Genomic DNA, 24,516 nt, shown 5'->3' with positions numbered 1-24,516 from the left:
TCTGCAATCGGGCATCCATATGCCTAATTTAAACAAGCTGTATTATTACAAGTCTCTCTCATGATTAATTTAAAATGATTTAAGAAAGCAGGCATATTTTGTAAACTCTTCTCCGTATTTTTTTTTAAATAACTTTACACACATGCAATACCTGTTTACGCTCAATAAACAAATATATTCAACTTCATCTTATTTTTATTTAAGAACATTTAAGAACAAGTTCCCACTTTTGTTGGACGCGGATTGTTCTCACCTCAGCAACGTTCTCGGCCTTTACCGTGGCTCTGGCCTTTAATTTAAACAGTTCCGGCGCGTCTCGAGTTGCGCTCACATCGCCCATGCTATACACGCGCTGTTCTTTAACCCTTCACAGCCCGATTAGTTTCCTATTTCAGGTAGGAATAACATTATGAAAGAGAAGACGAATTTCTCTGCAGGGTTAACAAAGCCTTGGCACGTTCCCTCATCGTAAAGACGCTTCTAATGTTACTTCTTTAGTCTCGGCACGCAGGGTAACCTTAGACCGGCGTTACAGTTTCAACTGTATACATTCACTCGCACCCTAGTGCATCCTGAACTATAACTGGGCATCCTAGTGCATCCTGAACTATAACTGGGCATCCTAGTGTATCCTGAACTATAACTGGGCATCCTAGTGTCTGTCTCTTATACACATCTAGATGTGTATAAGAGACAGTCCTAGTGCATCTTGAACTATAACTGGGTATCCTAGTGCATCCTGAACTATAAGTATATAACTGGGTATCTTAGAGTATCCTGAACTATAACTGGGTATCCTAGTGCATCCTGAACTATAACTGGGTATCCTAGAGTATCCTGAACTATGATCCGTGATTCTGAAATATATATTGTGTAGTGGGGCACAGGCTATCAGCCATAGCAGCCAATTCTAGACATGAGTTCAATTTAATAAATTCCGGCATTGCTCTGGACTAGCAAAATGAATTTAATTCTTGGAAATTACTGTATTGTTGTGTTTCTGAGTACGAAAATATGACACTTGCATACACGATTTTTTTGTATTTCATTAGCATTTGTTTTATAATGAAGAAATTGAAATATAAAATCTCAATGTATCCTTTTTCTGCATCACCCTCTACATGGCATTCCTATTCTTAAATCAAAAGTCCCAATCAAACTTACTTCCTCATTCAACTTTCACTGCCCAAATGCTTGTTATTTAACTTTCAATAGCCAAATCCCCATCCTCGTCATTTAACTTTCACCATCCAAATCCCCAGGCTCGTTATTAAACTTTCACTGCCCAATTCCCCAGGTTCGTTATTCAACTTTCACTACCAAACCCTCATTCTCGTTATTTAACTTTCACTGCCCAAATCCCCATGCTTGTTATTTAACTTTCACTACCCAAATCCCCAGGCTCGTTATTTAACTTTCACTACCCAAATCCCCAGGCTCGTTATTTAACTTTCACTACCCAAATCCCCAGTCTCTTTATTTCACTTTCACTACCTAAATCCCCAGGCTCGTTATTTAACTTTCACTACCTAAATCCCCAGGCTCGTTATTTCACTTTCACTACCCAAATCCCCAGGCTCGTTATTTAACTTTCACTACCCAAATCCCTTGACTCGTTATTTAACTTTCACTACCCAAATCCCCAGTCTCTTTATTTCACTTTCACTACCTAAATCCCCAGGCTCGTTATTTAACTTTCACTACCTAAATCCCCAGGCTCGTTATTTAACTTTCACCACCCAAATCCCCAGGCTCGTTATTTAACTTTCACTACCCAAATCCCCAGGCTCGTTATTTAACCTTCGACGCGCAAATCACGCGCTATTCAACACGGCTCAGACGAGAAGCCCATCTATCAATAAGCACAATAAATTCATCGTCGCTCAAGACAATAGACTGGAAGTCAATTGTCCCTGCCAGTCAATGGTCAAAGAATTCAATAAAGAAATCCCTTCAAATCCTAAAACAAATGGAAGGCTTAAGACAAAGCCTTAGCGCGACGACGCTGTCGCTTTGTTCCAGTTATCCTGTAAGCAATCTGAATATTAGTTCAAAATACATGCGTTGAATTTACACATTTGCATGAATGTTCAGAAAATCTTCGACAAAATTAATCATGAATTTTCACTTTAGCATCAAAATAAACGTAATTATATATTTGGAAATTCCAGCTGCTTTCGTTAAGAATCCTGTAATTATGACTCTTGTTAGATGTTTTTGATAAATCAAATCTCTGATTATTTTCAAATATTTTTCGACGAAAAAAAATTCCCCAGTTTTAGATGAGCAAATGGCCAAGTAATTACTGAAGTCAAAACTTCATGATAGACTAATTCTATCTTTACCATTAACATTTTTCAGGGTAGGAATTAACTATACAATAGCATCGCTTAATGGAAGCAAAAACGAAATAAACATGCGAAAATATTTAAATTAATCTATATTATTCCTATTTGAATACCTCTGTAGGAAAAGCACACACAATCAAGAAGAGCGCATGCGGCTCAAATACAAGGCCTGTTTCCTATTGTAAAGCATCAGAGTCCTCAAAGGATATCAATTGAAAGGACGCATGCGCGATCCTTCCTTTGTTTTGCTGTCTTCAGTCAAGTTCGGTCGCTGATTGGAAATCAATTTCGTCTCAATAGAAGACCTTCGCTGCAGCCAAGACTGGTATATGGTATCACTTTTTTCTTCTTGGTATATTGATCATGAGTTCTCTTCATTGTTCTTCATATAGCTCGGCTCGTATAAAGTATCTTCATATAAAGCTCGGTTGGTATAAAGTCGCGGCTGGGATACCGACAGTACTTCCTTGCATATATGATTATGATGATATGTTCACATTTAAATACAGAATTTTAAGGGACTTCTGAATGATTTCGAAAGTATTATACAAACTGTAATTACTGGATCGGTTCAAATTTCTGCTCATTCACCGCTTGATTTTGTTTGATGCCTACTTGTCTGAGAGGAATAAATTTAAATATATTTATTTTCCATTTTATTTCCATATTTTAAATGTATACTTTTAATAAATTAATACAAAATTATAAATAAAGAAACAGTTTTTGTTTCCTATTTCGATTTTTTTGAATACTTCATTTGGTGAGTGGTGTCTCACGACAAATAGATCATTGATGTGTGAAGGGAAATTCCTAAATGCATTTTGTATAGAAATTTACCCGCGGCTAAAATTAAGCCTTAAGCCAAGGTTTACACCCGGCCTTAAACATGGAACGGCGGAAAGAGATTCATTCAAGAATTCTACATCTATTGAAAAATAAGTTAATTAACTTCAAGTTATAACTGAAAATGGTTTACTGGTAAATTCTGGTAAGTTCTTAGTTTCAATCTATCGTGATGAAAAATTAGGTCAATGATTGCTCCTCTACCAAGGAAAAACTATAATATATCGAGACGAACATACTCGTCTTGGATAGGATTCTCCAGAATTTGGCCTGATAATCACTCATTTACCCAAAAATTTCTAATCAATAATCATATTTCGACTTTTAACAATTACTGCCAAACATCATTCACTTCTAAAATTTCTTGACGAAAATCTCACGCCAATTACCATGAACCCAAGAAATTTAAAAATGACAGTAAACACAATTGAAATAATATATTCCCCACCAAAAGTCAATGTATTAAAACACTGAGATTGCCAGGCACACAACATTCTCGGCCGAAGATTGCTGCTGCCCCATAAGCAATCAGGTCGGCAAACAGCAGCAGCGAAGTCCCCCCTCCCGCCGCGGGCGCCGCCCTTGTTTTCTATCTCAACACAGCAGCGCTTCTCCGCCGCTCTTCCAGCCCAGACTCCTCTATTCCGGCTGACACGTCGCCGTGTATTATTCGCTGTATATTATATACTTATACACTGTATAGGTCATACAGCTATATACAGTGCATAAAATATACAGCTGTATACAGTGTATAAGTTATGCAGCTGTATCTGACACTGGTATATCGCTGGTACATGTGTATCTGACACGGGTATATCGCTGGTACAGGTGTATGTGACACGGCACACGGGTATATCGCTGATACAGGTGTATCTGACACGAGTATATCGCTGGTACAGGTGTATCTGACACGGGTATATCGCTGGTACAGGTGTATCTGACACGGCACACGGGTATATCGCTGATACAGGTGTATCTGACACGAGTATATAGCTGGTACAGGTGTATCTGACACGGGTATATCGCTGGTACAGGTGTATCTGACACGAGTGTATTGCTGGTACAAGTTTATCAGTCACAAGTATTGCCTTTATATCGCTGGCAAACGTATCGTTGAAGATGGTATTATTGATGAAAATTATGACTGGTATTTCGACCTGAAATCACGGTCAAAAGTATCTCTTATATTAATATGGCTGGTATAAGGCTGCCGATGCATAATGGGCTGAGGCTGGCTATATATGATTATTGTAACGCCGTACGTTTCAAATTTATAAAATAAATCTGGTAATAAACAACAGTTCGAATCGAGTTTCTTTATTTTGCTTCATGCTGGTAAGTATTTTAAAAACGCAAGATGTTTGTAATGCAGTGCGCCGACATGCGTATTGTCCAATAATGAAAATTGAGAGAGTACACTATCTGTCATTACTGCTCATTGCAAGTTATAGTTTTCCGTGGAAAATATTAAATTCCAAGCGATAAATGTTAGGTTCCATATTCTTCAAATTAGAAACAGGGCAAAGACAGTTTAAAGGTTTTTTCTTAACCGTTATTTATTATTTATGTTATTTATTTCACCGCAAAGACAGTTTTCTTAACCGTTATTTATTAGTCTTCGACCGTTACCCACAACTGGTCCTAAAAATCACCTTTAAAATACCGTGGAAATGATTCCTATAACATCAATAAACTTTAAAAGAACACTATGCAATAATGAGGCAAAGAATAGCATACTACGGAATCGCATTCATTGTCACGGAGTTCACGACTACAACAAAGGCTGCAATATTTTCACAGACTGCAGCAATGGATGTTTGTTTTGGATGCGTAGCGCTTGCACAATAGTGCACTGTGAAATAATGCACTTCCGTGACACGCATTGCGGTGAAACTGCTAATCAAATATGAGGTCAATAGGCATTAAATAATATCGTTAGCTCGCCCGCTGTGGACATGTGTGGAATCACTCGAGTTTGAAGAGATTTGTATTTGAGTGCAAGTACATTGCTTTATGAGTTTTTTTTTTCGGGAGAAAATGCAGGTAGTGCAGATATTTATTATTATAAATAAAGAAGGATGAAGTGTAGGATGGTAAGAAGAATGTTTTTATTACATATACTATACTATGAAGGCAGTTGCGAGAGATGAGATTGGAGTTCGCGATGACTTGTGGCAAGACAACTTAAACTGACGAAAATTCTAGCGTTGTAGATAGTAATTTTAAAAGTTACAGGACGGATTGCTTTAAAATATCTTTACAATTTTTAATTTCCAAAAGAAGAGAATTTAATTATTAATAATTTTGATTTGAAAAATGAGTGAATTGGCAATACAATATAAGGGAAGCGTGGAGAAAGAGAGGATGTGATCGAGGACAGAGCGGATGACGGACGAACTGGAACAGCATTCATGTGTCAGATAAAATGTGCATTGAAAATATGAATTGAAAATGTGCATTGAAAATGTGCATTGAAAATGTGCATTGAAAATGTGAATTGAAAATGTGCATTGAAAATGTGCATTGAAAATGTGTCGAGAAGCAAGCAACAGCATCGTGCATCAGGTGGCCCAAATGAGGGCGGATGAACTATAATCAGAGGCGGCGATCCATCGTGGCCTGGGACTGCTGTGTCCCAAACAAATACTAAGGATACTAAGGATACTAAGGATTGAACATGTGCATTGAAAATGTGAATTGAAAATGTGCATTGAAAATGTGAATTGATAATGTGAATTGAAAATGTGCATTGAAACTGTTCATTGAACATGTGTATTGAAAATGTGAATTGAAAATGTGCATTGAAAATGTGAATTGAAAATGTGCATTGAAAATGTGCATTCAAAATGTGCATTGAAAATGTGCTCTAAAAATGTGCCTTGTAAGTGTGCATAGAAAATGTTAATTGAAAATGTTCATCGAAAATGAGCATTGAAGATGTGCATTGAAAATGTGTCAGAGAAAATGTGAATTGAAAATTTGTCATTTGGATGGGGTTTCTTATAGCAGTTTCATATGCTGACTAATTTTTCAACAGACAGCGAGATTAACAATAACGTCAGGATAATTTTAATCTCATGAACAGTTATATATGACGCCACGCCCAAAATACTGTGAGGAAAATTGTTATTTACTGATAATTCATCAATCGTAAAAATCCCATAAATTTTGTAACAAAAGTTTTTTTTATATTTTCGTTCTGGCAGTTGCATCACGCTCGATAACCTAGCTGTCTAGGTTCATGTTTCTATGAGAAAATTTCAGTGCAATTAACCGTCATTCGAGATGAGAAACAAATTTATTAATCGATTTGTGTTTAGTAATTAATAATAGCTTGATTTATTTGATCATCAACCTGCTAGAATTTTCGTTCGAGCTTTCGCCTTTTACTGAATAAGTAAAATTTTAAAAGTTAACATTAATAAAGTCCCCAATCAGTCAAATTTTCTTTGTATGGTTTAATGCGTGTATTATGCATGGCCTCGACAAATAATGAACCTAATTACTACTCCGGCACAAAACAAAATGCAAATTAAACCAACTAGTGCTCTCTTTAAACGAATTAAAGAGCTCCGAGAAGAGTTGGAGTTAATCACCAGAAAAACTCGGAAAATAAAAATAAATCTAAGAAAAGCCTGGCTGATTATATATTTCAGTTCACAGAGTTTTCAGGACCTGACCTTGTCGCACTGTCGAGGTCAGTATTGATAGATTTAATAATTAATAGATTTGAATAATTTCTAATCGCAAATAAATAAAGTTATTCGTAAATAGACAAAGAGAAAAAATATAACTCAGTACTCACTGCAGTGAGTGACAGAGAGCGCATTTTCGCGTCGACGAAAACTTGAGGTCACGGACGGACAGACAGACAGACGGACATGGCGAACACAATAGTGCATTTTTTCCATAAATGAGAAAATGCGCTAAAAATACGTGCCAGCAGGGATTCAATAGTGAAAAGATGTTTATTAACATTCATGTTAATTAAACCGATGCATTTGCTTTGGAGTGAAAATCAAACATAGACAGTATATTAGCTATTCGGTGCCCCGTCCTTGGTATGGTGGTCATTAATTGATAGCAATAAGCTATTCAACTGATAACAAGAAGGGCCCTTGATTAGGAGTACCCACAGGCTTGCATAAATCTTAAATAAACAAGCCACAACAACCGCATAGTGATGGCCTTCTAAGATTAAAAATGGTCACGAAGATAGTATCATTATTCCACACATTACTTAACAACTTCGTCTATCAATATTTCAATCACCTTGACTTTCAATATTTCAATCACTTCGTCTTTCAATATTTCAATAACTTTGTCTTTCAATATTTGATTTTGTCTTTCGATTTCATCGCATTGGTAAAGTTTGGAAGGAAAGGGGAATTTCGATTCCGTATCCTTAATTTTTCAAAACTCAAATGTTTTTTTTCATTGCATATAACGATAAAAAAGTACAGAAAACCATCTAATAATTTCTTCCAAACACTAACATTTCGAAAACTTCCAATCATAATCAAGATTTTCGATATAAATTTCCTAAGCTTTGTGAGGCGTATTCTGAACCAAATCAATTTTTATCGTAAAATATTGATTATATAAAATAAAAAACATTGATGATAAATATAAAATAAATATCGTAACCTCGGGTGTGATATGGTACGAATAAAAACGATTTTATGCTCTGCTTTTTTTAAATAAGAATGATAACATATTTTGCTACGGGATAGTCATCGTGATTAGCAAGATAGCCTATCTAAAATTCTCGAGAAAATTCTTTTTGCGACCAGGTGTGGTCGAATCATTGCCCCGCGACACACCATCAGCCAATAGCCAGCAAAGACTCGCAACAATCTGTAAAAAAAAACTGAACTTATACTATCATGCTTAATCGTACGATGGCTGTGAAAATTGTTGAGTACAAGCATCCGTGCACACTGATTCTGGCGCACCAGCTTCTCTCAGTAATAAGAAAATAAATTTCAATATACGAGATAGTGAATAAGGGCCAATGAGGACTCGTTGCTTTATCTCGCTTCAAGTAATCATGAGACATGATCGTATTCTTCATCTTGATACTTTATCAGTAGACGATCTATGCTGTGCTATATAAGATGAAACGGTTATTTGTGCTGTAGCGGTGGTGGCGAGAGCATTAACCATTACATCGTTGTGGTGGAAAATATTAGGTTTACGTACAAATAATTGCTCTTAATTTCCTAAGAATCTTGAAGCTTGGCTTATCAATTTATTAAGTGTATTGCGGCTCTGAAAAGTTTTCGACGACATTGGCAGCTGAAAGTAAGGCTATGGTCGAGTGTTTATTTCGATAGTTTTTTTGTCTACAGCTGACAGTATTTTGTATCTATGAAAGTATCTATGAAATGTATCAATAGGCTTTATTCTTAGGGGTAAATTATTTTGAAATAATTTTTATTATCACGTATACATTAATGAATGTTTCATACATGAATGCTGAATAATCTTATTAGCTCAATTTCTATTTTTTTAATTTTCCAATGAATTAACTCTTGCCAATCAAAAAAGCCTATCATACTTTGACGTCACAAAAGCAATTCTTTCCTTGTAACGACAGTTACCTACGATTCATAATGTGTTATTGATTTAATAACGATTTTTACAGTGACACAGGACGACGAGTTTGAGTATGATTTCATCTGCAGCACAGACGTGATAACGGCGCTCACAGAAGCCGTGGGTTCCGAAGCAAAATTTCAAAGCTATGAAGTACGAGATTTCATCAAAAAAGGCGACAATTACTTGGGTACTCTCACCAGTATATTAGTCGTCTACAACTTGGATGCAGAAACTAAAGAAATTTCGTTCATTGTTAAAGCGGCTCGCAATCAGTCGTCATCTTTGTCAAGTTTCAGTGAATATCTTTACATGAAAGAATTCGACTTCTACTCGAAAGTCATTCCTGCTTTGAACAAAGAGCTTAAATCCATTGGACAGCATACATTGCAAATCCCAAAGTGTTATTTATGCGTGGAAAAGGAATCTTTGAAAGTTTTGTTCCTAGAAGACCTGAGATGTGGTGGTTTCAAACTTTACAACCGCAAAACTTCTCTCGACATGGAACACTTATCTCTCGTTTGCAGAGAACTCGCACATCTCCATGCAATATCAAACCTCTACCTGACGAAAAATAATTACAAGGCAGAAGACATCAGGAAAATTTGGCCATGCTTGAAAGATCCTTTCTACATATTCAAAGAAGAAGGTGACCTGGCTTCTTTCGAGGATTTCTTCAAAACTTTCATTTGCACGGGAATCGTAGCAGCCACCTCCAATCCTGGCTACGAAGGAGCAGCAAAATTCTTCAAAGAGTGCCTGACTACTGCACATGAAATTTTCTATGACCAAATGTTGCTCTCCTCACAAGAATTCACCTCAATCTGTCACGGAGATGCCTGGACGAATAACTTTCTTTTCAGGCGAGTTCGTTTGTTTGGGTTTTAATTTCAAGAAGATGAAACAAGTAATGATGTAATTTTTGTACTTCCATTTTTAACGACCATTTTGAGTAGTTTTGAATGTAGATACAGCCTCCGTCAGTACCAATTACAAAGGCAGTTATTTAAACTTATAAAGAAGTAACCGTTTGTGCTAGATACTATCTAAAAACGAATATTACATTTGAAAAATGCTTGATTACTTATCATTTAATTTAAAATTTTTACAGGTATGACAACGCTGGAAAAGCGGTCGAATGCAAATTCTTAGATTTCCAGTTCAACCGCGTTGGTTCGTTAGCGTTGGACCTCAACTACTTGTTCTACTCAAGTTTAGATGAGGGTATCAGAAAACAAAACTTAGACTCCGTGTTGTCAGTGTACCAATCAAGTTACGAATGTGTATTGAAAGCTGCCGGATCAAACTCCAAGCTCACTCTGAATCAACTCAAGGATGAGTTCAAAAGCAAGCAAAAATTTGGGCTCATTTCTGGTCTCATGATGATTCCCATGGTCAACGAAGATTCAGATGATGTTTTTGACGTGGACATTTTCATCAAGAAGAAGACTGATAGCGAAAACCGTATGCTGGAAGAAATCATGAGGAAAAAGTTCGAAACGAACCGAACTTTGAATACTATGACACTGCAGATGATCGATGAAATGATCGAAGCTGGAGTCATTAAAAACTAACCATTTTGTGTTTACAAGAAAAATAAATGTCTAGGGGTTGATATAATAGTTCTAGTACTCGTATTTGACATGTAACACATCGGGTAGTACAGTATATAAGGTGAGTGCAGTTAATGACGATCAATGGCTTTCACGAGCTGTTGAGACTATGACAAATAAAGATGTTTATTTCGTTTCTCATTTCATCAATTTCCTCTAACTACCTTGGGTACTCTACCATGTCATATCGATATTACCGTTTCTGCCATATAGTACAGCTTGCGATTGCGTTACCGAGAAACTCTATTGCTATACCGCAAAAAAATAATAATTAGTCTATCACATTTCATTGAAGTTGTCAACTTGTCAGTCATTGTTGGAAGTCATCTCGATGACAGCAATTTCAAATATTGTAGTCACTCAGTATGCATATATTGTATTAATTGGTCAAAAAGTCCATGTAATAGCTATATCGGTCAAATAATGACACCTACATAATTTACGGTAATATTATACATAAAAGTCATTCTTGATGATTGAGTATGCATTAAAACTTGTTTTTTTTCTAATAAATCAACTTTAGAAACATAGATAATTGGAAGAGACATTCCAGAAATAAATCATTTAAATCAATACTAAGTAGAAATCTACTTTAATTAATTAAAAAAAGACGACACGGTGCTTATTATTCGAGCACAGTTATCGGAGATGGTCGTTCAAGGTTAAAATATTTGATTGTATGGAATCTAAACGTGAAGCTGTAATCATCAATCACTCAGTAAATAATGAGTCATATTGTCCAAATATTGATACACTTGCTGCGTATAGCACTAATACATTTTTTCCGAGCCGAACTTGGCCAAGATGACCAACATAAGACTGAAAGGGCATCGCAATTGGGACAAAATCTCTTTAATTTAACTGAGTGAACTAGCGTTCAGCGTCACAAATGATGAGCTCGAAGATGACCAACATAAGAGTATTGAAATTTGGACAAAATCTCGTTAATTTTACTGAGTGAACTATCGCTCAGCGTCACAAGTGTTGATCTTGAAGATGAACAACATACGAGTATTGAAATTTGGACAAAATCTCGTTAATTTCACAGAGTGAACTAGCGCTCAGTGTCACAAGTGATGAGCTTGAAGCTCACACTTAATTTCGGCACAGCTTCCCTAAGCGCGAGGGCGTCTCGCTCTGTCGCTCGACCGGCGCGCCGACACCGCAACGCTCTCAGCGCCCGCGCCTCTTCCATGGAGGACAGCGCGACATCCATCCGCTGTGGCGGACACTGACGGACATCGAGACGAGTTTCCAGTGGCGGACACTGATGGAAATAACGCCGAGTTTCCAGTAGCGGACACTCACGGAATTCGCGCCGAGTATCCAGTGGTGTCACTGATGGACATCGAACCGAGTTTCCAGCGGCGGACACTGACGGACATCGCACCGAGTTTCCAGCGGCGGACACTGACGGACATCACGCCGAGTATCCAGCGGCGGACTCTGATAAAATCTCGAAATATCATAGAAATTATCCCAAAATTGGGCATCACATGAAAAAATGCGTCAGAATTATGAATTGAAAACAATTTTCAAGTAAATTAATAATAAAAAATATTATCAAACAACTAACTCAGGTCTGCCACTGAAATAAACTTTTGTTGCGAAATATCACTTTTGATTGAAATTGTCTTGTTCGACTGCAAAAATACTATTTCCCTGTGATCATATTTCTATGGGCCCTGTACATATATAGAATTATTACACATATCTCTTCGAGCCACGTGTAATAATAATAACAATAATTCTTTCTTTTCAAATGAAGCCCAATAAAAATATTCAACGAATAATGCTATTACTAAAGCTGATAGTGCTATATTGGTGCAGCTGTGAAGGGCTTGCTACACGATTAGAGACCATAAAATACGGTAAAAGTTTAATTATTAATGATACTAAGAACCACGTTTGCTGCATGGAAGTGAGCAGTATGGCACGCCATATCATTATGGTTCTTAATCTAAATATCTTCTGCGTATGATATGCAGCAGAAATTATAAATTCAGAATTCACACTGAAATTCATGTTTACTATCGTACATAAGTGTTAGAATCAATACTCAGGTCAAATTTAACGCACACAACTCTGATGAAACAAGTGAACTATTTAATAATTAAATATTAAATTAATTTAGTAATTAATGTTGAATAAATGATAATTTTTAAAATTTAATAAAATTATATTAAAGAAAAAGTAGCAATTATTCTAATAAAATTTGAATTATCCTATATAAAGGATGCCATGTTGATTTACATTTATGCTCGGTTAATTTCAATCTACGTGTAATGCCATCCGTTGGGACGGTATTTCTAAACTAATTGAAAGCCAGTAACGATGGAAATGCTTGATAATCGCGCGAGTGCAGGGTTTGCGTTCCTCATCTTGACATGTTTGACGACACGTGTCTGCTGGAGCTGCTGGCTCTCAAAAAGCATTCAGTTGGAGCTTTGCCTGGAGGCTTTTGAAGTCGGTAAACTGAGTTCCCTCTCAGGGTAAACACGGGCGATGGTCTTGCCAAAGCAATCAGTCCACTCGCCTCAAGCATCACAGATTAAAACGTAAAGTTCTCCAGCTTCCGCTGACAGTCGAGTATATGTGATGACGCTGACAGTCGAGTAAATGTGATGATCATTAGAAGGAGAAGGTCGCTAAGGGAATTAAAGGGAAATTTTTTCTGAATGTGGAATAAAAATTAAGAATATCGGCTGTTGGTGATTAAAATTTTAAAATAAAGATGAAAAGAGTGGGGACGTTACAGGCAACGTAGAGAGAATGGATATAAAAACACGAACAAAGACAGAATACACAATGCGAATAATCAAAATTGAATGATGACTTAGCACGAATATCGCCGTTTTCAGCAGCGTTGATTGAAGGAAAAATAAGTAAAGAGCTTCGTCAGTTTTTGCAAAGGCACGCAAATGAAAAATGTAGAGTTTGAGGAATTGTTTATATTTCGTGAGAGTTTTGAGTACCAAATAAAAATGCATTAAGGAAAGACTTCATTTCATAAAACTTAATTTATTTAATACCAGATGAGAATTATTGATCTCTGATATTGAATTCTTAAACTTTTTCTGACAACAACATGAATGATTCGAGGCAACCGCGTTACTGATTCGGTAGATACTGTAACGATAACTTCACTCTAAAATTTGTCACTCAAATTTTGCTGGCAAGACTAAAACAATGTGATTTAGTCCTCGATCTCAATAAATATTTAGGTAAAGTTATAATTTTTATGAGTTGTAGGATGTTTTATGTTGAACTACCAAATAATTCTCTTGAAATACCCGAAAATTTTAAAATACAGAATATAAAAGTAATTTATTTATGGAAAGGATATGAAGTCAAATTCGTTTAAACCCAAGTTCCTCATTCATTTAAGATCCTTTCATGATTTCAATGTTCGCCTCTTCTACGTAATTTAGCTTCGGAAAATACTTCAAACCCTAAACTCGTTGAGTTTCAAAGAAATTCTATAGAAGGGAGTGTCATTGTGTAGAATTTCAATGCATTGCGTATTGTCTGGCAACATTTTCCAGCTGCGTTTTGTTTGTTTCTTGATCATTAGACCGATTCTGCAGGCAAACACAGCGGCCATGGAATATTTCGACATTTTTCTATTTTTGAACTCCTAGCAAATGCAAGCGTGGTTCTGTATCTTTCTTAAAGTTATAAGGTCATCATTTTATCAATTTCTCATAATTTACATATATGCCCAATATTTACTTTGATGACAAGTTTTACATGCGAATTCCCAACGGAATTTTTTGAGATTGTGTTCAGAAATTTATGCGCCCATGAATTTTACTTCGGAATGGAATAGGACTTGGAATTTTAAATTGAAACGTGGATTAAGAAATTGCATTGTTTTTTTTTTTCTATTAAATGAGCATAAATATATTGTTCTTAGATTTAACTCTGACATTTAATGACTGCGCTTGCAAATTTAAATAACTTCAACTACTTCACAAATATAATAAAACTTTATTCTTAGTATACTTGTATGTTATTCTTGATGTAACTTTAGGCAATTCATTATCTAAATATCCGTTGTATTCGAGGGTGCTATGAATAACCAAAAACGGCTCATTAACCTTCCTTTACTTCTACCGTTTACCGTTCACTGATAAACGCCAATGCCAAATGAAATTATTTTGTTTGTGCGTTTAGAGAAAACTTGACCAGAAAGCTTAATTTCAGCCTCCGCCTCATTGACAGCCCCAGGCTTTCAAGAGGCTTGTGTGAAAGAAGCTGTAGACCGCAAAGGGTAATGTACGGCACACACCCCGCCACGTGCTGTCACCGCACTCATTACAAAGGACGAGGTAGCGATCAATGAAGAATAAATAGTTAAACCGACGTATATCAAGAAAATGTTAGAAAAGTCGCACGCTTTACGAACATCGGGGTGCAAAATGTTTCCCTCCCTGATAACGGTTGAAATAAAAAGTTTACATAATTCATGTTAATGTCTACGTATTGAAAATAATTAGCCAAGATAGCATTCCAAATTTCAAACTTGGATCTTATTTATAAGGGCAGTTATTGAACCTAGTAATAGTTAAGAAACTCCGTAAGCGACCAACGCAGCTGAGCGCGTTGATGCAGAGTCTTAAGAACTGCTCGACCTCGAGTTCTTAATCGATCGTAACGATAATACCTTCGTGTATTGTCCCAGTTTATGGCCTGACGCGCCATGTAGAAGTTCTAAATTGACGATCGTGAAATTCAAGTTTCCCATACACCTCTCTGATAAGGGTTGATGTATGAATTTTTCATTAAGACAATATATTTTTTCTCAAAATGTGTGACGGCATAGCGGGCTTGATTACCTATCTTTCTGAATTACTTATCTTCAAGACGAATGAAGTCCATAAGTTCTAATTCTCAACACAACTTGCTAGTCGAACTTATATGAATATATGATGCTAGTCGAATATATGATGGCATAATTGTAAAATAATGCTGGCATTATTCTAAAAAAGGCTTTTACATGCCACCAATTCTGGAAATTGCATAATTTTCTTAGCCAACTGAGGTTTGAACCCGATACTCAGGGCTCCATTTCGAGCGAAAATTTGCCACCTCTTCTATAAGGTTACTTATTTATTACAGAAAATCGAGTATGCGTCAATTTCTGGCAAATATTTGTACAATAATCCTATGTACACAATCATAAGAAATTACTATATTTCCAACTCCCTAACCGACGTCGAAGTCGTATGAACGAACGAACCCTTCACAGAGCAGCCCACTGCATTTAATACCAATTCATATCGTGACTGCAATCCATTGAAATATTTATTTGTTGTGCATTTTCTCACTTATGGAAAAAAGCGCTATTGTGCTCGTCATGTCCGTCCGTCTGTCTGTCCGTGACTACGTTTTTTCGTCGACGAGAAAATGCGCTCTCTGTCACTCACTGCAGTGAGTACTGAGTTATATTTTTTTAGCAATCCAAGCGATAAATTCAACTAGCTTTAAACTTGTGTAGTGTCGCGTAATTACTGTTGATTGAAGCGCTCACATGTACATCGTATTCCGTACTATAGTTTATTCCAGTGAGTGGCTTCGCTCTGGAACTAATGACTATTATTAGAATTGGCTCGACTCTCGTACGATCAATACTTATAACTACTGTTCTTCTTATAAGTATTTTGTAATTAGTTTATGTATTTATATGATATTCAGATATGAATATATTCCCTTCACGTTATCGTTTTACTGGTTTTATAGTAAAGTAATTTTGTTTCCCTATGTTGCGTTCTTGTTGAATAAAGCTCTGAATGACTCAACGAGTCACCTCGGCTTTCGTTTACGACATACCTATAGCTAGGGCATATACCGGTATACGTATACTGTTATACAGCATATACTGGTATACGTATACGGCATATACTGGTATATACTCGTCAATACTGGTGGAAATTGATCGGTTCGTTCATAGGTCGCATACGATCGCATGTGAACAGAAATTACTGCAATCCACTATAGAGTCCTAAACCTATTGGGAAGCTCAGGAAAAACGATACGTAAAAGTTTTAGGAATTTTTTTTTTCACAAAACAAGCCGTTGACCCCGATGTGTGTTGTATGTTACAGTTTATATGAGCGTATAAGGCAAAGGCTGCTCAGTCGGCGCAGCTAAGACAGCGCAGTGTCAAATACGTATCTATGAAGATATGATTATTACAAGTTTTTTAATCATTCCTCAGGATCCGGTTTATTGAAATATCGCTGCGAGAAGACGTAGCGAAGTAAGTAATTAAAGCCCGGACTGTTGTGGTGGAGCAGCAGAATAAATTCACGTAATATTTTCTCCCACAATAATAGGGCTAGATAGATGATAAATATTCATAGGTAGCTGATGAGCGCATTTCCTCTTGAATCGCGGATCGATTCGTGGAAGTATCATTAAAGTTGCCTTTTTTATTGTTCAGCAAGTCTTAGATGACGATGTAGTTTTTTCTACTCAAGGCTCATTATGGAGTTTTATAATATCGAGTTTTATATCAATCGAGCGCAACGCATATACTGCAGTTATTTGTTTTTCCTCTGATAAGGAACGTGTATGCTTATCAGCTGATAGTGAGATGGTTACAGAAATGTTTTTGCTCCAGTTGTTTCTACTCTCACATCTGTGTGCACTTTGACACGTTTGCTGTAAACCTTCGCTCCTTATTCTTCACTTGATTTAGTGGTCTAATTTCTAGCTTTTATTCATTGTAATTTATTGTATATACGTTGTGGTTCGTGAAATAGTTTATCGATAATCTTAGAAGAAAGATTTCAAGATATATTGTGAGGATTTGGCATTCATTTATCACATAACAAGTGAATGCTGTGACAATATTATTATTGTTATAGACTTACTTTCTAATATTTACAACTTTAGCTATATAGTCGAAATCACTCAAGAGTGACGTAAGAAAAACTCGTGCTCATTGTATTTAATAATATGCAATTGCTCACATTATTTAAAACAATCACATCTTACAGTATACTCCGCCTTTGATTGATTTGTTTTTACCATCTCAGATTTAATAATGATTACAATATTACAGTCCTGGGGAGGGTATTAAATCAAAGGTCTTCATTTTGTTTTCAAGGTAAATTCTTTAGTGATTTTATAGCTCTAAGCTAGCATTTTGTGGTACTTCCTACTTGTATTAAGACTTAACCTATTTTTAAAACCTAGTCCAATACACTTAAATTAACAATGTTTGTCATCACTATTGTTTTGAAACAATCGGCAAACAATTGTTATTAAAAGCTGTATTTCTCTTGCTCTTTGTGAGACATGGTTCAAAATAAGATGTTTTGAATTATATTCGGGAAACAAACATAAATTAGATGAGATACCAAATCTGATTTTTAAAATTTCATGCTTTGATGAAACAAGACAATATGAATTCACATTGATATATAATTCAACAAAGAAATATGTTTTGTTCTGTATAAATGAATATATATCGATTGTAGGGAATGTGTGTTTTGTGCGCCTGTGTGCGTTTCTTGTTTTCTATTACACGGGAACATTGCATCCGTAATATTTAAAATAAGTGAATCGAAAAATCTGGTTTCGCTAATGGATCATTACGCATCGTGACACGGGAAGATGTTATCGATAGTTAATTGGAAACCAAATTGAATTAAATTGTCGGAAAAATTACAATGTTCCCCAAATTTCATAACTGGAGTTCAAAGATGGGTTTAACGGTTGTTATTTTAGATTATATTTTTTACGGTTCACGCATTCTTATAGATACAAAGAAAATAAAGTGATATCTGGATTATCAAATTTCATGGGTTGGTACTTCGAGCAACGATCGATGGATTCAAGTCAAAGCATAACATTTTTTTCCATGGAATGGTAATTTGGTGCCATGTACAGATTATTTCATAAGGGACTGATTATAATGTTTTACAATTGTTAATTTACAACTAAAACTTCAGATTTTTAATGCTAATTCTGTTTCCAGAACGTTGGGCATCTTTAAAGGTCCATCCAAGATGGCATCCACATCAATCCATTCACCGACTTCGTCCGACGAATATGCATTTAACAGAGAGATTTGGATCAATGGGAAGGAGAGAAGACAGTTTTCTCGTGCTGATTTGTACAGTACAGAATTGTTCTGTGCTACTCTTTTTGAAGTTGGGAAGGTTGTTTTGGAGGCCATTTTCAGGATGCAGTATCGTCACAAAGACTGCCAATCCCTGTTTAGAGGCAAACCAATTCCTCTTGATTGGTGTGATATGGGGGTGAAACTTGGGGTGAAAAATTGTGATGATATCTCAAGCGAAGACTTCGAAAATTTTGAAAATAGATTAGATATTTTTACTGTTGATCCTCTGTTGGATACATGCGACTTGCTAATTTACCACACTTTCATCACTCAAATTGATTCAGAATTTTATCATAAAATGTATTGTGCAGAATGCAAAAATATATTTGCAGAAATTCTCATGTACAGAAACCTTGTGTGTCACTACGGGCCCCTCAACTCTTTGAGCTGTAATGCTGAAATTCTTCTGTGTCGTTTTAAACAGCTGTTAAAATGTGCATCAGCTCATTTAGGAATTGTCAATTGTTTTGGCCCAGTATAATGCATAAAGTTATGCATAAAGTTATGCATAAAGTTATGCATAAAGTTGCATAAAATGCATAAAGTTATGGCTTGCATCAATCCAAGGTTTGATGCTATGGATTACCGACAGAAAACTATACTGAAGCTTGCTGAAGATCCTCCACTGAGTTTTCTTAGACGAAGCCAGTATGAGCTTAGTCTAAGGGAAGTTTCAAAATGGAAATTTTCCATTCCATGCCTGAAACGTCAGTCATCCAATTTATCTCCCAAAGATATCTTCCTGCCCATCAATTCTACGACCACTGAGCCCCCCCAAGTGATGCTCGTCCACGGCAATGGAGGCTGCGGCAAAACTACCCTCAGCTATCACATTTTCTCGGAGTGGCACAAAAAGAGTAGGAAAACTACTCAAGAATTGCTGTACTACGGACTAGATTCTTTTGATCTCGTCGTCTTGGTGGAGATGCGGGCTACTCGATATGATGCAAATCAAGAATGCAAGTCACTCATGCAGTTTCTTGATAAAATTTTCCTGCCTAATTCTGTAAATTCTACTCACGCTGGTAAAAAAATCTTTGGCAATGTGCCAGATTATCTTCTGAATCTTAATATGCTCTACCTCATTGATTGATTTGATGCAGAAAAAGATGAAAATGTGATGCTTGTTAAAGACATTGCAAAATTCTTACAATCAAAATCCAATAGGGTCCTGTTGACCACGCGTCCCAAATTCCTGTGTGATGCACAAAAAATTTTCGAGAATCACACATCTCGTGCAAACATTTCCGCGATCCAAATGATTGGCCGTGACAAACATGAATGTAAAGAAAGTGCGAGGCAATTTTTTTCAACCTCGGGGGTTAGAAAGTCCAACCCTTGCAAGAAAACTGCTGAAGAATTTTGTGTACGTAAGCAAGCTGCTGGCATCACCGATGTGAGAGCATCAACTTTATCTAAGAAAGATTTCAACTTTTTTCTCAGTTGATCGCGGAAAGACACACACGCACATATAGAAAAGAGATCCAGTTTGTCGACAACTGCAAGCAGTCTTTCTGCACTCGAATTGCGGGTATGTTGCCTGAAGAAGAATGGTGTTTGAATGCTGACACTGTGCTGGCTGGAATGCTACTCCTGCAGCACTGCTGCGTCACAAACCTGCTTGAACTAAGGATTGATTTACACGGTGACGTTAACCCCGACGTAGCAAGTGACGATCTTTGCTCCTTGGGAAAAACTTTGTCAGAAGTAAAGTTGGCCCTCAGCCGACGGATATGCAAGAAAATAAACATGTGTTTCAACATCCAGAATCACTACGAAAACGATGGAGGTAGATCAGAGAGATATTTAGTCAGCCTCGTTGGCTGGACGAACCTAATTGAGTTTACTGGAACAATCAATTCCGAAGGCGTGAAACATCTTTCAAGTTTCAAGTACTTGAAAACACTGAAGCTACGAATATCTTCACTCAAAGACTTTAAGGCCTTCATTAAACTCTCTATTCGAATGTTCAACATCTGGAGCAGCTTCACCTTCTGCTTGCTTTTCATAACTCCAGGAAGCCTCCCTATATGCATGAGTTTGAGGAAAGTAACACTCTTGGAAACGGTCGATGGAAACCATCAACATCCACGTACTCTGGAGTTCATTTGTGTTTTGGTCGCATCACTCGGGCCTCTTTTCCTTGGGCTCTCAACATCGTCAAAAAGTTGTACACTAAGTAATTTACTTCTGATGTTTACTTTTTGCATAACATGCATTCTGTTATAGTTTAACTGTGGCGTGATTTTACCAATAAGAGCCTTTTGAAAAATATAACTTTTTAAAGTTTCTTCATTGATTCATAGCTCATTTCTTTCATACGATGTTTCAGTATATTATTATCTCGTGATTTACGTTCTATAAGCGAGATTGAAAATTTGTTGTCATGAACCAATGTTTCTTTCTTCACAGAACTTTATGTCCCTACCAACTGTGCCTGGACCACAAGAAAGACGTGCAAATAATCGAGCACCGATTGAAGAAACTAGTGTCTGAAAAAGCAACGATGACCACCAAGACTTGGCGCAAGGTCGGCGAGAGGGGCATGCTTGAACTGGTCTCAATTAAAGCAAATANTTTGAGTGGAATGACCGGTAGAAGGCATGCTTGAACTCATCTCAATTAATGCGGATTGCGCGGTCAAGTTTGAGTGGAATGACCGGTAGAAGGCATGCTTGAACTCATCTCAATTAATGCGGATTGCGCGGTCAAGTTTGAGTGGAATGACCGGTAGAAGGCATGCTTGAACTCATCTCAATTAATGCGGATTGCGCGGTCAAGTTTGAGTGGAATGACCGGTAGAAGGCATGCTTGAACTCATCTCAATTAATGCGGATTGCGCGGTCAAGTTTGAGTGGAATGACCAATGGAAGGAAGGGGGAGGCATGCTTGAACTCATCTCAATTAAGTCGGAAAACGTAGTCGTATTTGAATGGAATGACCGATGATTCGGTGTGCTGAGGACCAAAAATTATTCCAAATGCTTGGGTGCTGAGTTAAATAAATGGTTCCTCACAAGGAAAGCTGTGTTGGTGAGTTAATGCGATTTTTTTGCTGGTGAGGTAATGGGACCAGTAGTTTCGTCAGCTCAAAGATTATGGTTGCATAATTTAAATTTTTGCCAAATTTTTGATGCTCAGAAAAGTTTCTAGTCAATATATAGGTGCTGAAAATGTCTTATTTTTTAACTTAAATTAATTGAAAACATTTTATTAAGATAAATTTAGTATTTATGTATATATTTTTTATATATTATTATTATACATATTTTATATTTAATCAAGATTAATCAGCTCTTAGATTATGTTTGCGTAATTAAACTTTTCGCCGAATTTATGCTACTGGTTTAAAAATTCGCAATCATTATATTGGTGCTGAATATATTCTTATTTTTATTCTTAAATTAATCGAACACAATTGATAATGAGGCCTTTTATTCTTTATATATTTAGTCAGCTCAAGGATTATGGTTGCTCAGGTATTATTTTTGAGCTTAAATTAATAGAACTCAAATCACAAAGTTGCCTTCGTTGAGCCTTATATATTTCTATGCATGGCTTGGAACCTATTCGTATCTATGACGAAATGTACACGTAGATTTTAGACACATTATTCAGTACTTGATATACTGCTTATTCCTGCTTGATAGTAGTTGCGGTTTTTTCTTCTTCACAACGCTGTTATATTTGTTAAGTTTTGAAAATTCTTTCTTGAAATTTTTTAAACGTGCACAGTTTTTGGAGGATGATTCGAGCAAAACTTGCAATTATGTCCTAGATAGCCAATTGTTAATGTTTTTTATCATAATCCCTAGAAGGAAATGTTGTTAAATTTGATATGCAAACATTCATGAATCAAGCGTCTATAATAAGTAATTTTTCCCATACTCGTTCCCATTTTAGGATTAAGCTTTGCACGGCGTTTGATATGAGCATTAAATTCTTCCTCTTGAATTGCTTTAAATAGCTAATATGTAAGGTAATTCCTTAATATGATAGTGAGAAAATGTGATATATGCGTAATAAAGTGTTGATAGTTAGATATATAGCAAAGTGAAACAATAATTTATTAGGTTGCTAAACTTACGTATTATTCACTTGAGGCCTTTTATTTTAAAACATTTATTTGAAGAAGCTTTAATGTTTGGTTAAGTCAAATATAATAATAAATAAAAAGTAATAATATTTAAATATAACGACATTTGACGAACAGTTCAGTGATAACTTGAAACCCAATTGCAATTATTATGGGCCTTCTTAAATGCTTTAAAAAATGTTTTTTAATATCTCTGGACTTCATTGAAATTTTCCCTAATAAATAATAGGAATAAGGTACAATTATTTAACATGATTTTTCTTGATAAATCGGGTTTCAACCATATTATTACTTGATTGAAAGCATTCCAAATAAAATTAGAGATGAATATTATATGCATCGTGATAATCAATGTGCAACACTACGCACTTCGGTCTTAAATTTTTAGTGATTTTTATTGTTTGCGTGTACGAAGATGTGCGAAAAGCGCAAATGAGAAACCTTTACAGAAACACGCGAAATGTGATAATGATCAGGGTTAGGCATGACATTTATTTAATAATCGGGAATGATTAGGTAAAGTGCTTATATTTTTCATAATATAGAAGAGTTGAACCAGTAAAAATGCTTCATTATTGCAAGTAGTTTTTATAGTTGCTACTAACCCACAGATATTTTATAATAACATAGTAATAATAATTCCATAGTACCAGATAACGCTTACTGTGATATGTGAACTCGAACAATCTAATGTTTATATGAAATAATAATTAAATAAAAATTTCATAATGACAGTTCTTAGTTTTCTGTAGTGATTATACCACAATGCATCTGCACAAAGTTAATCGTGCATTGAAGATTGATTGATTGATGTTTATGTGTAGATTCTGTAATAAGGCACCCAAGTAACTTAATTTATTGTTATGCAGTTTGTCGAATCCATTTTTGTCGAGTAACGGATGCCAGTTATACCCGGTTGAAAGTGTCCGCACATGGAATTATAATGTTTAAAATTGTAGATTCAAAGTCCTTGATAATCATAAATTCCCATGAAAATTAAATTTGATTTTTATGATAATAAAATGGGTTATATTAAAATATTTGAATTGTCTGTCATTCATTGCCCAGCGGCCCACTATATAAGAGCTTCATTGCACAATGATGTGCGAACTATTCTATGAATAGTGTTCAGCGTCATTTTCTTTTACCATTACAAAACGCGAGGCGCAATTTCTATGTCCTTCTTCGATTTAGTTTTCACTTATTTTTTAATTCATTTGCGATGTTTTCTAGTTCCAATATTTTTGTTATTTCAATTCATCTAATGAATGCAGAAGAAACGACTATTCGTGCTGAACTTTTGCCCACAAGATTCTAACGATTTCAACTGCCAGACCTCGGGGCCTATACTTTCAAAAAAAGCTAAGAGATCGTAAGTTCATCAGCCAATCATTGACGGCCTATCGAGCAAAATCCACCAATCATAGACAAGAAAATAGAGCGTAAGTACTTACGTTCACTTAGCAAGTTTTGAAAATATGGCCCCTGGACGTGAGGTGCGGTAAGAATAACTAGTTTTAGCGCAGATGAAAGACGAAGAAGACAAGACTGCCTAGAACTTCTGCAAATGAAATAGATGAACGAGAATCTGTTTTGCAGAAGAATTATACCTCTTCTGTGTTATAATTAGAACTCTCACCCATTTGTTTGAACTCTTACTCGTTGCTGTTGACAGTAAAATTCGGGGTCCCCCCGGTTTTACCCCGCGCCACTACGCGTATTGATACTTGTATCTTTCAACTTTATACTCACAACCCAGGAAATCGCGGAATGGGGGGTAAAATGTTGCTTTTTCGGTCATAACTCGGCAACGCCTGCTCCGATTTGGTTCAAACTTTTTCTAATCTCCTCCCTAATAAATTCTAAAGCTATTTATGTAGGTTTC

The 24,516-nt window shown here is 36.1% G+C and overlaps 2 protein-coding genes across 2 annotated transcripts; both read left to right on the top strand.

Annotated features, from left to right (window-relative positions):
* The first annotated feature begins 8,340 nt into the window (after positions 1 to 8,340).
* On the top strand, positions 8,341 to 10,538 carry LOC108680042. Its single transcript, XM_018168807.2, has 3 exons — positions 8,341 to 8,495; positions 8,839 to 9,652; positions 9,901 to 10,538. Coding segments are annotated over exons 1-3 (1,278 nt in total). The 5' UTR covers positions 8,341 to 8,494; the 3' UTR covers positions 10,364 to 10,538.
* A 9,063-nt stretch (positions 10,539 to 19,601) lies between these two features.
* On the top strand, positions 19,602 to 21,106 carry LOC108680043. The gene is made up of 2 exons (XM_018168808.2): positions 19,602 to 20,715; positions 20,949 to 21,106. Exons 1-2 carry the CDS (start codon positions 20,070 to 20,072, stop codon positions 20,999 to 21,001), a joined length of 699 nt encoding a protein of 232 aa, XP_018024297.1. The 5' UTR covers positions 19,602 to 20,069; the 3' UTR covers positions 21,002 to 21,106.
* The last annotated feature ends 3,410 nt before the right edge of the window (positions 21,107 to 24,516 follow it).

Source organism: Hyalella azteca, unplaced genomic scaffold, assembly GCF_000764305.2.
Source record: "Hyalella azteca isolate HAZT.00-mixed unplaced genomic scaffold, Hazt_2.0.2 contig2632, whole genome shotgun sequence".
NCBI lineage: Eukaryota > Metazoa > Arthropoda > Malacostraca > Amphipoda > Hyalellidae > Hyalella > Hyalella azteca.
Note: the sequence above shows the minus strand (reverse complement) of the source record. Positions and strands in the feature narration are given on the sequence as shown.

Coding starts and splice junctions, on each gene's coding strand:
- LOC108680042 (XM_018168807.2), top strand. Junction 9,653..9,900: donor ACGAATAACTTTCTTTTCAG/GCGAGTTCGTTT, acceptor AAATTTTTACAG/GTATGACAACGCTGGAAAAG.
- LOC108680043 (XM_018168808.2), top strand. CDS start 20,070: ATGTTGCCTGAAGAAGAATGGTGTTTGAATGCTGACACTGTGCTGGCT. Junction 20,716..20,948: donor GTCAAAAAGTTGTACACTAA/GTAATTTACTTC, acceptor CTTTCTTCACAG/AACTTTATGTCCCTACCAAC.